The sequence below is a fragment of the Pseudopipra pipra genome, chromosome 15 (genome assembly GCF_036250125.1).
Source record: "Pseudopipra pipra isolate bDixPip1 chromosome 15, bDixPip1.hap1, whole genome shotgun sequence".
In the NCBI taxonomy this organism is placed as follows: Eukaryota; Metazoa; Chordata; class Aves; order Passeriformes; family Pipridae; genus Pseudopipra; species Pseudopipra pipra.
This window is the reverse complement of record NC_087563.1, coordinates 4,835,162-4,851,698: the sequence shown is the minus strand read 5'-3', so window position 1 is coordinate 4,851,698 and position 16,537 is coordinate 4,835,162. Positions and strand designations below refer to the sequence as shown.

The 16,537-nt window shown below is 41.0% G+C and overlaps 1 protein-coding gene across 2 annotated transcripts in view; it reads right to left on the bottom strand.

The window, feature by feature from the left end:
- Positions 1-16,537, bottom strand: part of SLIT3 (slit guidance ligand 3) — a 474,289-nt gene that overhangs the window by 60,234 nt on the left and 397,518 nt on the right. For both annotated transcript variants that reach the window (XM_064671611.1, XM_064671612.1), the window contains 2 exons: positions 14,899-15,062; positions 10,877-11,001 (listed from right to left, as the gene is read on the bottom strand). In XM_064671611.1, the coding sequence (XP_064527681.1) occupies positions 10,877-11,001; positions 14,899-15,062 (289 nt within the window). The remainder of the gene's footprint in view (positions 1-10,876; positions 11,002-14,898; positions 15,063-16,537) is intronic.

Genomic DNA, 16,537 nt, shown 5'->3' with positions numbered 1-16,537 from the left:
CCTTCACCCGTTTCTAACAGCAGTGGGCACAGTCAAGAGGCAGCACAGAGCTCACCACAGGCAGAAGGTTGAAACCTCCTGGTGTATAAAACATTCACTGCTGACTGCAGGAGAAACGTGATCCAGGCAGCGAGGAAGACACCTGCAGACAGGCAGAAGTCTGTCCAACTTCAATGGTTTGTGAATAGGGAGACCTCTTTCCAGCTAATTACAGCCCTGTTCAATGACTACAGTGTTTCCCAGCACGCTGGAAAAATGAGCTATACAAAAGAAATACCAAAGTTTATTCGAGTTGTTAACAGCATACAATGTGTTCATAATAAATTTTATTTAGCTGGTATATGTGGAGAACAGATGGGAGCGTTCATGTGTTTGGTAAAAATACTAGATGAAGACAAATATAGTTGATAGAGACTTTAAATTAAGAACTAGGAAGTTTTCATAAACAACTTAATTATCAGGGTCTAAATAAAGCTAAAGCTTTTAGGGTAAACAGACAAAATTACCAGCTACAAAGATCCTGCACTGCACACTCTGTCCTTTACATTCCTAATAGTGGGAGTAATGCATCCACATCCAACTCTCAGTCTCACAAGCATTGAAACACTTGTCTGATGGGTGTCCTGGTCAGAAGTTAATAAGAAATCATTACATTAAAGGAAAAAGTTTAGTAAATCTTCCACTTCGTGATAGGCTGGAAGGAAAATTCACAGAAGGATAAATGAGAAGTACAACGTGTTCCATGAGCATATTCAGGAATGTTATTCGAATTTACAGCTTTAAAATTTCAACCTCCTAATCTTGCGAAATGAGAATAAATGGACATTTGAAGCCACTATGTAGAGCTCTGCTCTGCTTCCACAGAGCTTGGCAAGTATTTAATCAGTTTTTATGAACTATTCTGGTGTACACAGATATAAACACACTCGAGTGTTACCAACACATCTGCATGTGCCAGTGGGACCTGCTCATATATTAGACCTGCACAGGTCCAACAGCAGAGTGAAGGGTTAAACATGGTGTGTAAGCAAGTCATGATTCCTGATTCTTCATATAAAAGAATGAGATGAGATGGAATGAGAGAAGAGGGGGAAAAAAACCCAGAAATAACAGAAGACATGGACACTCAGCACAGGAAAAAAAAATCAGTTTGAAATTTTGAATGTATTTTTTTTTTTTAGTTTTACTTTCATGCTTAGTAAAGTGAGAACTGTGATCAAAGGGTTTTCAAAAGTTATGCCACACAGCTATCCAATAGGGTATAAACTGATGCTAATTTCTAATGGCATTTTTAGAAGTGTCTTCTTTCACCATTTGAAATCTTTATCCCTCTGTCAAAGATAGTCAAAATTGGAGAGTAAATTGAAATTTTCCAGGCCAGGAAGGGAAGGAGGTATCTCACAAACAAAGCTTTATCACATAAACTTCAACTCCAGTAGACAGTTAAGGCAGAAAATAAGAATGAGGCACTCAGCAGTTTCCCCTGTGATAAGTACATTTATCAGCCATAAATATAAAGAAAAAACAGGAATAATTTTGCACAATCGACCAAGGAAACACGATGCTATGAATTCAGCCTCAAAGCCAATACACTAAGCCACAAGTTTGTTAGGAAAAATTCTCTCCACTTCTATGCCCAGCTGTGTATTTCAGAGCCTTTCAAGGCAAAGGAACACAGTATTTGCTATAATGGGATCATGAAAAGGACATTTTACATGCAAATCTTAAAGGAAGGTTTGGAAGCTGGCATGCCATGTTGAGCTGACTGCAGCATGAAGGACTTGATGGACACCTCAGCAAACACAGCTTTGGGAGGGGAATACTTGGCTACCAAATGGTCAGAGATGTTGCAAACCGAGTGAAGAATGAAACTAATTTTGAAATATAAAATTAACTTAAATTATTTCGCAGGAAGGGCTAAAAAATACAGTATTTGGAATTACTGTTATTTTACCACTGGAGCCATTTGAAAATGATTTCCTGACTGAACTGACATTAAGAGATATGTAGAACAGCTGACACCCTGATATCTGTATACAGTAGTCTGAAGCTTTTCAGTAGGTCCAGGTGATACTGTTTCCTTGTTTATGCTCTGCCTTGCCATAGACATAATGGCTAAACCTCAATTTGGAAAAGATGAAGCTCATTGGCAAGGTCAAACGATGAGAAGAGCTGGCGGGGTGTACATCAGACCCATCTGCTTAGGGATATATACAAATTATTTGGCAAGGCTTGGATAATATCACAGTAATTTTGGATCAGATTGCTTTTAGATTGCCAGGTGGAAGTTGAAAGATTTTGATCATCTGTTGTTCACAAAAATCTGTGACTCCTCCTTCAGAACACAGACCTTGCTACAGACACCCACACCTCAGGTTAGGGCACCCACAGTGGGGATGAATTAACTGTTTCTCTTCATCCCTTCTGAGGGAAATGTACCTTCTGTAAAAATGTACCTTCTGAGGGTTGCTGCTTAAAATACGATTAATTTAACATGAAAAATTAATTAATTTCATCCACTTCCAGTTTGGAAAAAAGAGTTTTAACATTAACCTGAATTTACCTAGAATTCTCTGATTTCTTTTTTTTAGTACATCTTTGTTTATACAGCTGCAGTTACACTGACACATCAAAACATCAACAAAGTCACCTGCTGCTCACAACCATCATGAGATATCCTAGTTGCTAAATGGCACAGAAGGTGGGTATGAAAAGAAGATACTCTGACATTGTTCTTGTGCTGCCCCTCCCACTACTGGGCTGATTTAACTCCCTCTGCAAACCTTCCCAGTGTTACTGTCTGAAGCAAAACCACTGACATTTACACCCCACCATCTTCAGCACTGTAGAGTTACCTCCTGTGCCAGCCTAGGTTCACCTGGCATCTGATTAAACAACAATTGGCCATGGCAGCAGCACTGACTCCCTTGTCCTTGTTAATAAATCACAATTGTCAATTTATAGTAAATTAGGCAAACTCTGCTCTCTTAGGCCTCATTTTATTTAAATCAGAAAGATTTATGATCCTCCAGGGTATAATGCACCTTCCATTACCTCTGTAGCGAGTAATCAGGAATTTGTCTGTCAAAGTCAAAGTGCAAGGATTCATCATATTATTTTTTAAAAACTCTGGTTCTTCTCCTACGAGTATGGCATTTAATTCTCTGTGGACATCTGAGGTTTATTTTGTAATTATATTCATTACCACATAAATCCTGATTGCCCTTCCAAACCTCTCCTTACATAAGCACTTTGGGTTTCAATGGTCTTTTGGGCTTTTAATCAATGTCATTAATCCATCACGGAGTCAATTCACATGGCACGTGTCTGAAATGAGTCTGGAGGTGCCAAACTGGATGAGGCAGATGCTCTAGAGCTTCCAAGGTTACAACGGGCTCATGCAGACCACTGTGTGAATGTTTTGGAAGATGTAGAAGAAAATTAGAGACACTGAATATAGTTAATTTTGTCCAGGGTGGACTCTATATAAATAAAATCCAACCCAAAATATTTGCTGTAAAACCAACACTGAATATTTTATAAGTAGTCCCTACTTCAACCAAGATTCACAATTGAGAAGTGCTCTGAGCACCTTCAGGGCCTGTTTATTTTAAAATAAATGTTGCAGTGATAAAACTTTCCCTTTCAAGGCCTCTCTTTTAACGTGAACTCTCATTAGAAGTTATAAAGATTGGACATTTGTAGAGAAAACAAAAATACCATCAATGACATTTAAGAAATAAAATAAAATATAATTGTTGTATTTTAAATTAACTATGAATATGGAGAGGAGGGACACACTACAAGCAGGAACCCAAGGAAACCTAACATAGGCTTATATGATTAAAAAAATCTCTTCAAAGAGCTCACTAGATTTCTGAAATAAATAGAGCTAAAGATGCTGGAAGATTCACAGGCCCTTTGAAGATCCTTCTGCTGGTGTATCCCTGTTTGTTAAGGATTCAGGCTTTTGGTTTGCAACAGCTCTGTGCTGATAAAGGGTCTCACACTGAAATACAAGTTATATCAGCAAAAATGCCAGTATAATCTGTTCTGCTCGTGGAAGCTCTGCAAAGCTTCCCCTACAAGGCTTCCAGCTCAGAGATACCAGCACTCCTTTCTAGCATCCATCTGATAGTGGCTGGCAGTGACAGGTAACCCAGGCAGGCACAGGGGTTTTTCAGACTATCAAAGCCATGAAACCTGCCCATTGTGATAACGAGACAGACACAGCAGTTATTTCAGAGGTGCTCAGCAGCACGAGGAGGGGACCCACGGGGTGAGGGGTGTGCCCTGCACCAGCTCAGAGCTGGAGCCTGACACTGTCAGAGAGCTTTGGGACAACTTCACCTGGAGTGTCTGTGCACTTCCCCTACTCACTCACCTACCAATTCTCAAGCTAGTCTGGCATTAGGTCATTTCTGTTAACAAGAGAGAGTTTACTCTCACATGATGAAGTTTTCATTTTAGCCTGCTTGTAGCAAGTTCACCAACTCCATCACCCCCAAAGGAAAGGAGAAAATAAGGCAATCAGCCTCCCAGGGACAATCTCCGCTCGTGTTCTTGGACAACAAAAGAAACCCAAAAAGCCATATCATCAAGTGCAGTCAGTGCCAAGAAAGCCTCAAGGATGACAGATGACAGACAGTCACAAGGAAATCTAACAATAAGGATTTTTGAGCCGTGGCCAACCATGTCAACCGACTCAATCACGCGGAAATGGGGGGATGCAGAAAATTAAGAGCTGGTTAAACAGAACTTGATTAAGCAGAGTTATAGCAACCAGCAATCACCTGAATTACAGGCAAACCACAGAGGAAAAAAAATTATTATTTAGTGTAATAGGACCAGGCAAACATAAGAAGAAGAGCCTGAAATTCAGCTTGAACGCCAATAAAAACTTCTCCTTTACCCTAGAAAAAGAAAAATTGGAAGACAGGTCACCTCAAGCATTTAGAACTAGACTAGAAAAACAGCAGTAAAAACGGAGTGAGGGGGAACAATCCACACTGGCAAGAAAATGAACATGGCAGTGCCCAGCTGTGGGTACAGCTCAGCTCGTCATTCACCTGAGCTGCTCAGCTACTTCTGACACAGCACAAACACAGCAAATGCCTGAAGCTGCTCAACATCTGCTTCCTTGTTGGCCTGACAGGAATTGAAATACTTCTTCAGAACTTTCTTTATTGTTAAGAGCCCTCATTAGGGCCTGCCACACCACGTGAGTGTGTTTTTACAGGGCCTGTGGTGGGTGTGTTCATGCCTCGACACCTTCAGCCAGCAACTGGGGTGGTAATCCCTCCCTAAGCCTTTCATTTCTGTGCTCTTCTACATGTAAATCTCTATTTTCTTAAGAACTACTAAAACCAAAATAGCAAAAAGAAAGAAACACAAGTCTGACTGATGCACGGTAGGTTTTACAGAATAAGCATACATGGGAAATTCTTGTGATTTCTGCAGGTTTTTTTCTGCCCTAGGAGCATTATATGAAATTATAACCACCTACTGCTGACACTGGTGTTTGCCTTAGAAATCCACACATAAATACAGGTCTACTCACTTTATGTGGCCACCCATTACCTCTCATCCCTAAAGGCTTTCTCTTTTATTTTACTATGAGTAGAAAATGCTTCTACAACATTCATTAATAAGTAATTTTAGTATGCTTAAAGCTACCAAACAAAAATAAAACGCCCCAGATCACATAAACACGCACTCCAGGAGAATTTATTAGAATGAAAGTTCAAGGCAGAACCACCTCACACGAGCAGCATTTTGCTGCACTTATTTCTCCATGTGAAAACTTGGCACTGATCTGACATTCCACTGCCTGACCCCCAATCCTGACACTGGGAGAGGAAAGAGGCCAAGGCAGAGCAACACATGAAGGCAGAAGTGTTTGCTCTCCTGGCTGGTGTGGATGAGAGCAGGCTAGGTGGAGAGTTCCTTCCAATTTCTTCTCCCTTTGCAATTCCAACCTGGGGATTTATTTGTGCACTGCATGATCTATATGGGACTTACATGGATATGTTAACAGACCCAAAGAAACAGCAGCATGGAGCTACATTTGCACACAGTATTAGCCTAACAAAGTAGGCACAGGCTCACACAACATCCCCACAACCCCACCCAAACCAGCATCACTGAGAACCTGCCCCATTGCAACAACCTCACTGTCTCACCCTTGAGCTGTGAGAGCTGCCCTGAGTGTCTGTGGATGAGCAAACACCACCATACCCACCTTAGTTCTGTGCTGAATTCTCCTCAAACTGCCATTATTGTAGGACTCTGACAGATTGTTTGTGCAATGCTACAGAACATCGACACGGCAAAGTGCAAATACAAACTTCTCATGCCCCTGCTCCAAGCAAAGGCAAGGCCATGTGCACCCTCAGGAGGGAATGATGCAGTCAGTGCAGCCCCAAGTCCCTGCCAGTGGCACAGACTGTACCCAGCACTGATATAACCTGTGCTCAGCAGCCACAGCTTCTGCTCAGCTGCTCTGATCCACTCGAGTGCTGGCACATTAGATGTGTCTGTGCACAACATGGGATAGACACGAATCCTGCATATCCCAGAGACTTTCTGTTCTGAGACCCCCCGTTTCCAACCGTGTTCCCAGGGATGAAAACCTGGCCTAGGGGGTGGAGAGGGGGAAGAGCCAAATTCCTAGCAGAACTCTGGAGCCAGCTTCCTCAATAAATATCATTCTGGCTTCACTGTAATGCCTCCCACCACAAGAGTCTGGCTGCAAAGAGTGCTGTCTCTCCGAAGCCCAGGAGCTTTACCCAGGATTTTTCCAATTGTATCTGTCATTCTGGATGATTGGTGAAATTGCCTGAACCCTCCAGATACTGCAGTGCTGCTGGAAAAGTCAGGACACTGGCTGAGCTCAACAGGGAGGTGAATAGATTTGGATAAAACCTAGTGAGCAACACTGCCACAGACACACATCAGCAAGTGGTGCCTGAAGGGTGGGATATAGGCTATGCTAATTTTACCTATCTTCACTTTCCCTTTCAGACAGCTTTCAGTAAGAGCAGAACCCAGAGCTGACAAACATCCTGCATCCCAGCAGCTCTGGCTCCTTTACCTGAGCAATCACAGAGGCTGTAGGCAGCCCCTGTGTTTCCTCTTCTGGGTTGGCAATGTTCTTTCATTTCAGATAAAACAAAGATGTAATTTAAACTATTTCCTCAGTTCTACAAATAATTCTGTTCAAAAGAAGGAAATTATTCTCCTTCATTTGTTTTTACCTCAGTTTTCAGAAAAAATCCAATGTATAAAAGACACAGAAATCAGCCAAAAAACCCCAAAAGGGCATTTTCAGAATGCAGCAATGGCAAAATACATTGTGTTAGTTTCCCTAACCTCAATTTTTACTACAGCTATTCAAGTGAATCCCTTCTCAATGGCTTATTGATTGCAAGTTTGATTATTCTGTTGAATTCTAACACCCATAGACTCAATTTTGCAATATCAATGGGAATACTTAAAAGCCACACACTCTGCAGGATAAATGGATTGGTACAGTGCTGTTATCTATTTACCAGCCCCCAGCTGCACTCACACACACTGGCTCTGCAGGTGGCCAGCAGCATTTCCAGCAGAAGAAAGATCCATTTCTCTACTGGCAATCACACTTTACAATCTAAACCACACACATTATTTAAATAATCGTTCAAAGAATGCTATGGAGTAAAAAAAAAAAAAAAAAAGCCTGCTGGATAATTACACCTATGTCTGTGTTTAATATGAAAACACAAGTTTCATGACGTGAAGAGCCACCTCCTGCCAGCACTGGTGGCACCCTGGAGCTCCTGCCCATGATCCTGCCACTTGCTGGAGGTGGCACTTTCCCACCAGCTCCCACTCTTTGGGGCTTTCTCCCCAAAGAACAACCCCAACAGCACTGTTTCAACCATGGCTTATCTACAGCACACACATTCATCACCCATTTTAAGGGAAGAGCAGCAGCAAAGATTGTTATCAGCACAGCCTTGCCCCTTCCTGAGTGAGCAATCTCTATTTCTGTCCTCATCAGACACCACTGGGGCCCTCTGGCCTTGCAGCTCAGGTGGTCCATGGCTTATCTCACTTTTAAGCTTACTCAGACCACCAAGGGCAGCACTGCACATTGCTAAAAGCCCCATAAAAGGTATACATTCAACAGCAAAAAACATTTTTGTGAGCATGAAAAGTCAGACATGGAGTCATCATCAATGTGGCAGCAAAAATCAAGAGTACAGGCCTTTGAGAATGCAGTTAATTGATAGAATGTCCTGATTCATCAGGCACCACTTTGGGCAAGTGGAAACTTAGGTGGCTTTCTGCTGGCTGGCCTACTTATCTGAAGGCTGGCATGAGCACAGGAACCCCAGAAAACTGTTTGTAATGTCTGTCCCTACCCAGGGAACATTATAAAGCCGTCAGCTTACATTTGAAAAAAAATGGGTGGGTTTTTCACTTTATTGATGCACTCTTCCACATAGGATTTTTTGAAAATCTACATCAAACAAGGAAAAACAAATGCTGAGGGGGCAGATTTAGGGCAATTTATCAAGGTCTGGGAAATAGCTTCCAGATGGATTGAGCTGTTTGGTGCTGGCTGGTGAGAAGGAAGCAAGGTATTGTTATTGAATTAGCATGAATCTCTGGTGGAGAACTGCATGGTAGATAGAGTGCTCCTTTCATATGGTTTGCATTTGGGCCTGTCATACTTCATTTTTATTCAAAAACCTGTGGTAAAGACACACGGTTCTTTTCTATTTTTTTTCTTTTTGCTTATTAAATTTCCCCCAGTTCTCCCTGAGCTGTTATCCAGGCAGTATTTTTAAACCCTGCTCCAAGTGCCATGCCCGGTGTGTTTGCTCCGTGCCACGCTGGGCTGAGGGCTTGGTGCTCACCAGCTCACAAGTGGGTTTGGGTTTTTCATTCCCACACTGATGTCACCTGAGAGAGGAGAAAAGCTGGATGCTCTTTGAGATGTCTGAACTGAGTCACTTCAAGTGTTTATCAAAACCCTTTCCAAGGAAAACGATGCATCCTGAGGTTTAATGCGCAGTACAACGTGCCGATATCACCAGAGGGTTATTCTTGATAATTTATCCTCCCTTCATAAATACAAACTTAATAAACTTCTAGCAGTATAAATGAATCTGTACTAGAGAATTTGTGAATAAGAAATACTGTAAAAAAACCCCAAACCAACCACCACCAAACAAAAATCTAAGGACAAAAAAAGAAGATGCTCATAACTAACAAATTTTCACTTTGAATAGCCTGGGTACCTGTTCCATGATATGTGCCCTACAGAGTAAGACGTACACAAAGATTCATGTATTTTCCTGCTATTTCTGAAATAGTTTACTTTTCAAATTCCCATCTGAATTCAACATAATTTATGTTAAATATCAAATTAAAATGGCCGCTCTTCTATTAACCCGAGGAGATAAACAGATTGTTATCAAGTAGTTTCAGTTAAATGAATTTTTGACAATATGGTCTTTTAAGATCCCAGAAAAGTTGCTGGTTGATATGCCAATGGGTAGAATGATTTTTAATGACAGGAAATTTCCAATGGCTTTTTCAATTATTTAGGGGAACTGTTATTATTCTTGAGTACTAGGTGTGGGGGCCAAGAAAAAATGAGCTTTACATCTTCCCTTTTTCCAATGTTTCAAGGATCTACCACAATTACTCTGGGATGTATCCCAGGCAAACAGAGAAGGGAAATGGTGATATCATCAGGACCGATTAATTCCTAAATCCTACCTCAAATGTAACACATGGATACTTGTGCTTACTTCCCACATGTATGTCTGGTTTTTGCCCTTCTTTTTTTTTTTCCAAAGTAATAATTCTTATTACTTTATGTTTTATGAGCATCTGCTTCAACTGACCAAGACTGCAGGAAATATCCAAAGAGGCAAATAAAATCCCAGTCTGCAGGATGCAGCCTACTTCTTTGGCCATAACATCCAAACCCTCCAGGCTGTGAACAGATCATATGCCTCATTTATTACTTATACTTAATCCTTCAGCTACTGGCTCCTGAGTTAGATTTCCAGCTATATCACCTCTGAGGCAGTGTCTTGGTACCCTCAAGCTGTCACGACGCAGTGTGAACCAGGGGAGCTGTACAGCAGTGCTGAAGGGCCTGCATTACTCACTGACACGATTTCCCCATTTTCCAGTGTTATCAGTAAGCTGGCACTGCATGCCCACAATGCCTGGCATCCACAGCATTCACATGTGCAGACCCCTCTGTGGACATCAGTGCTCCAAAGACAGAGACAGCTGAGTCAGGGGTTGTGTCTGATCAGTGATCACCTTTCTGCTTAGTCAGTCTGTAAGATGGATGTAAACTAGCAGGTACCAACATTCTGTCACCATGGACCAGATTGGCACTTAATTCTTATCTGAATTGCCTCCTCTTTGGCCTGGAAGCCTATAAAGTGGTTATCCTGTTGCTGGCAGAAGAAAAGAAACTAAAAGGAAGATAAACCCAACTTGCCATTTTGTATGGATGTCTACATTACACAATCAGACAATGCCCAAGGTTGGAAGTGACCTCTGGAGAGTGTACAGTCCAACCAACCTGCTCAAAACAGGGTCAGCTAAAACAAGTTGCTCAGGATGATCTGTGTGGTCACAGCATAAAGCAATGCAATTCCAATAGCATGGGATAAAATTTGTAGTGGGGCAGAGCTGAAAAGTCACACACAATGTGCCTGAGTAAGGGATTTTTTGAGCCCAGTTGCCTGTAAAATTGACGTGGTGCATGACAATTAAACTTGACATGGTACAACAATTAAAAGACCAGCAGGGAAGGGGAAATGCTCTTGCTTTTCATGTAGCTCATTTGTGGTCATACCTTGAAACCAAAAGGGCAAGTGCATTGATAAAGCTCCACTGGGTCACTGCTGCACGTCCCGTTGTTCTTACACGGGTTGGAGAGGCAGGGGTTGCACTTGGACACAACACTGAGATCTGCTGGCTCTGGAAAGGCAGACACAATGCATTAATGGAGGACTGGAGTACAAAACTGACACTTCCTATGCACACAAACACATTTCTTCCTAAGCAGTATTCACCCTGCGCTGGCACAAACACACAAACACAGCAGCCTGGGATTCCCAGGGATCAGAGAGGCTTTAAGTGCTTAAATCAAGTGCTAGGGAAGTCTCAATGATGCTTATATTCTGAAGATGCAAACATACACTCTGAAAAAAACACGCTGGGAACCTCCAGAGACTGGTTTATATATATATATATATATATATATATATATATATGTATATTTGGCTTTCAGCAATTTTTCCTTCTCTCAGTGCTGGAAATCCTGCAACAGCAACCCCCAGGGAACTGTAACCTGACATTTCTATGGCTGATAACAAGAATGAAAGTGCAGATGCAACAGCATAAATATAAAACATGCACAAGAAAGATTTAGTTAGAGGCTTATGGGAATATTTAGGTGCAAAGTGTTCTACCACTCTTAATTTTTAACTTAAGCTAAAAACTTATTTTCTTCCTGTTCTGCCCAGAAGAATGATCATCAGCATTCAGCTATCTTGGTAAAATGCAAAAAAAGCCAAATATGCAAAGATGTAAATGTATTCAGGTAAATACACATGGCCATATTTAAATCATTTAATAAACCTCATATATGTAACAGAAATCTTCCAGACAAACAGTGATGTTTGTGAGTGAGCAGGAAAACAATCACAGACCAAAACAATACCGAGTACATTTGGGGTCCCAAATCAATCATTATTTTATTGTTGAGATTTTACAGAGAGCTAATTTAGACAGTTATATTCATAGCTAAAGAATGGTGATTTTTTTTTTAAATGGCAGCCTTTCAAATATTAAAGAGTATTAACTCACTGGCTTTTACATGTAAAAAAGAAAACCTAGCACTTCAAAAGGGCTTAAATGATACCAAATTATATTAAAATAATTTTGTTTCGCTTTTAAGGAAATATGCTTTAAAATAGTTTAGAATAGGTCCTGTACTCATCAGAAGTGGGCACAAAGCTTCTGGTATTATATGGTAAGTAGTGAGAAGGAGTAAATTATGAAACATCCTGAAAGTGAAGAAAAGAAGTTTATACTTGATGTTTGGGAGAAGGTGGAACTCCAGAGGGTTCCCAAAACTAGGGATGAAAAAGCCCTTCCAGTCAGGGATTTGCTTTGAATCGTCCTGCATGAGCTATAAACCTTCTCTGTTTACTCTGAACACTTGCAGAGCACCAACAGGGGCAAGAACACGGCAGAAATGGGGACCAAGGGGTCTCAGCTGAAGAGCATCTGCCAGGTAAGGGCTGTGTCCTGGTCCTGCACTGATGTGGTGCCTTCAGGGCACTCAGTAGTCAGTTAAAAATACCCAAAAAGTAACAAATCCAAAAAAAATAAATATAACAAACAACTGTTTGTCATACTCTTCTGTCTTTGTGTTCATGTCTAACTAAATGCCACACTTTGTACCTTGGAGCTGGGGCAGCCAGGGGAAATCACACCTGAATTTCTGGCACTGACAGGGGCTGGAATGCAACATATCTGAGCTACCTGTGTCCTGATGGTAAAATATACAAAGAACAAACCAAGGTAGCTCCTTGGAGAGCTCATGAGCCAGGCAGCAGTGCTGCTCTTCCAGATTTAGAGGTCAGTAAGCAAGAATTTGTTCTATTATTTATTTATTTCATAATACACACGCGTACATTTTCCATTTATTCCTGTAGCATAGATCAAAGCTAATCAATGTAGGAGCTAATAAGAACAGTGTTAGTTCCTAGCAGTTAAGTAGTTCATTAGTTTGCCCTTGTGGATTTGATTTATAAATCCATATAGCAAAATGCCCTCAGCCCAGCACATTCCTTTCCTCTACTGCATAGCTGGGAGGGCAAGTTAATAAAAAACAGAGCTGAGTTTGCATGACTTGCACATTACACACTTTTATTTTCTTGGCTCTGCTGAGACATAACCTCCTGCTCAGTCACAGGCTAAAAACATACTTTTAACAAGAATAAGTTAAACTACTTTTTTTTTTTTTAATGTAAAAGTTCCTGGAGGTCACAGAGGACACCTGTGCATGACCCTTACACTGCATCTCAAAGTACCCAGCTCAGGATGGGCCACCTCCTGCCACAGTGACTCAGGGAGATGGAGGGTTCAGCACTCCCTAAAGCTCCAGAACTGGAGCTGCACGTGCACCCAGACTGAACAGCATGAGTCTTAAACATGCACATGGGAAATGGGTGCAGTAAGACTACCAAATCATGCACTGTTTTTCAAAATGTATGTATTGTGACGAGCAAAGGTGAATTTTTCTAGGGCTGGGAGCTTCTTGGACTCTACTGCTACTTATCCACACCATCAACAGTTTCTTCTTGCCCAAAGACCAGCTCCAAATCAACACTTTTTTCTCCTTTTCTATTTGGATAAAGCAAGCCATGGAGATAGCAGAAAGTCTCATTTTGGGATATCAGAAAGTCCAGCAGCTTTCTAGTGGACCAAAATAATATTTACATAAAAAGCATACAGCTACTTTTAATATCCTGGATAACAGGATTAGACTTATCTCTAGCCTAAGAACTGCTTGTTTAGTTTTGGGAGAGAGTGAACGTAACTATTGATATATCTTGGTTTCAGAATAAAGAAAGCATCTAGCTTCTCTTTCTGAATTAATTTGCAGATCCTGTTTAATACATAAATGCAATTATTTTCTGTGGTTCACTTCATGGGAACAATGCATTATTTGGTGTTTTTAGTACTTAGGGTGTATTTGTACTTCAGGTCTGAGAGACCATTGTAAAGGCTGTAGTTTGATAATTACAGTCAGAGCTCTGAGAGTTCTGAGACTGAAATTTCAAAGTAATTAAATTATAAGGTTACAGTTATTAAAGATATATCTGAAAGGACATAAAATTCAGCTCAGCCTTGGGAACCTGTGTTCTAAACCCACCTCAACACCATTATTTGTTTGTTCAGCAGTTTAATCCCAGCATCTATAAAATCACCCTGCCAAGCAGTACTGTAAATGTGCATGGCACTCTGAGACACATAAAAACTGGCTTTATGCCCTCATTTCCATTTCTAAGAGAGGCCACTGAGCCATCTTTTCCACTATAAATACACCTCCACCTTCAAGTACTTGCTGGTAACCTAAGCAAACCTCCTAAACTTTTTGTTTTACAATGAGAACACAGAGGTATGTCCAAATCTTCATTCACTAATGAGATACTTTATCTATAAAACAGTGTGCTCCTTTTTAGTTGTCTGACTGCTCTCTAGTGCAGCACACTCCTATCACTGAGTACCCTAATGGTTCTTAGCTGCACCTCAACCCTCTCCTGAATGAATGTACACCCCATTCAAACATGACAAGTTTTCCACAATCTACAGCTTCTGAATCAGAGCTGATGAGAACAGTTTGCAGATGTGAAAATTAAAATGTGCTTTTGCTAAACGCTTTCTAGAAGAATTCTCAGTTTCTCAATTTTCAAGTGCATGTATATGACAAATAGAGCGCTCTATATTTTTAAATAACTTATTTTACCCAAGTTTTCTGGGGTAGGCCAGAGGCCAAAACCGATCTATTTGCTCCAGTAAGTTCTAACACCTTATGTGCTAATGTGCCACTGTAAAATCTGGTGTGAGCAACAGGAATATATATATATGTTGTGAGGTTCCCTGGCTTTCCTTCCAGTGGAGGAAATGTAACTACTTCTCATCTGCTCTAACTGCACCGTGTGGAAACGCAAAATGGGAGGAACGTGATGGCTCAGAAAGCGAAAGTCAAACCCGACGCGCCCTCAGACGCACTCTGAACCCAGGAGTACAAAAATGAAGCCGTGTGTGTGTGAGGGAAGGGAGCTCTGGGATGGCTCCTACCTTTGCACTGGAAGTGGTGGGTGGGGGTGGTGAGCAGCAGCCTGTCCACCATGGCCTCGGGGCCGCTGCAGCGGGCGATGCCGGGCTCCTTGTACCCCAACTTCACCCACTCCGAGAGCCAGCGCAGGTGGCAGTCGCAGTGCAGGGGGTTGGTGCCCAGGGCCCTGGGGGGGAGAACAATCAGCAGAGGTTATTCAACAGCTCTGACCTCACCGAGGCACGTTTCGTCCTACACTCCTATTCCCAAAGACTTCCAAGTCTTCGGGAAGTGAGTGTTCTCACCACTGGGTAGAGAAGCTGTAAAAATACCTAACGAGAAATCCCTTTTTTTAAACAGCTGTGCTCCAGCAATGCCACCAGACACTGCTTTCATAAAATTTATCACGTTGGTTTCCTTTATTTAATTCTTTGTCCTTCCTGAGCATATTCAAGCAGTGAGTTGTCTAATTCAGTTTGGATCTGATGACTCAGGTTAGTGACTCCTCTCCAGATGAAACACACACACACACACAGAGGATAACTCAGTTTTCAGAACTGCAACCTGCTAAGTTTATTTATGGCTTTGAAAACACATTTGCTGCTTAACCCATCATTTGAGTTAGGTCATATAGCTGAAGAAGATATGTTTATATAGTGAAATGATAATTCTCAGAACTTCTTTATTTTTATGGACATCTATCTGAAAGAAAACAAACCTTTTAACCTTAAATTCAGGTGCTGCCTTGACTCATTTATACTTCTCTTTCTCTTAAAAGAAGTGTCTTTTCAGGCAATCAGTCAATTACAGAGTCCAGACTTCAAAAAAGTCAGTTTAAAACCAACTGATTTTTGAAAGTGTGAAGAAATGCATGTTGAAAGTCTGAATTTATTTTGCTCAAAGCAAACATAAGACTTTAGCTGTAAAAACACCTGAATTGCCATGGGAAGAAAATGAACTAAATAAAGATTAGCACAGGCAAGAGATAGTAAAGAAACCAGTAATTCAAACTGGGTTTTAGACTTTAAAATTTCTGCATATGCTATAAACTATTTTTAAGGTGGTACTTTAAACTCAAGCTTCTTTCAAATAAAAACATATCAGGCAGGATATTAAGATAGAAACCTCAGTAAATTTGTTGATACATTTCTACTGGAGTGACTAATGAACCCACTGTGCCCTAGACAGATTCATAATGAGAGTTCAGAGGTTCAAACCCTGTCTGGGCCTCATTCATCAAAATTAAATGTGTACTGCAGCACAGCATTAAAAAAATATCCATCCACTCCTCCTGGAAATCCATTGCTTGCAATGGAAAAAAACTACTGGGTTGACTTTTTGACCCTGTAACTGTGATCAACTGGCTCACTTGTCCAAGGTCAAATAAAATGCAGCAGTGAAAGCTGGACTGAGAAATTAACTTTAGCATTAAGCAACTGCCATATATAAAATGAGACTGGGAGGACAACAGAAAGCTAGTTACCATGTCAATTAATATTTATAAACTACATTAGAAATAGAACTGCTCTACAGACACTAGAAATTATTACCAATAACACTGTTGACAACTGCAGAAATTATTATATGTATCCTCCTGTTCTTCTGGTTGTAGTTCATGCTTTGCTGGGGGTTTTTTTTGGCTTTTTTTTGGCTGGCTTTTGG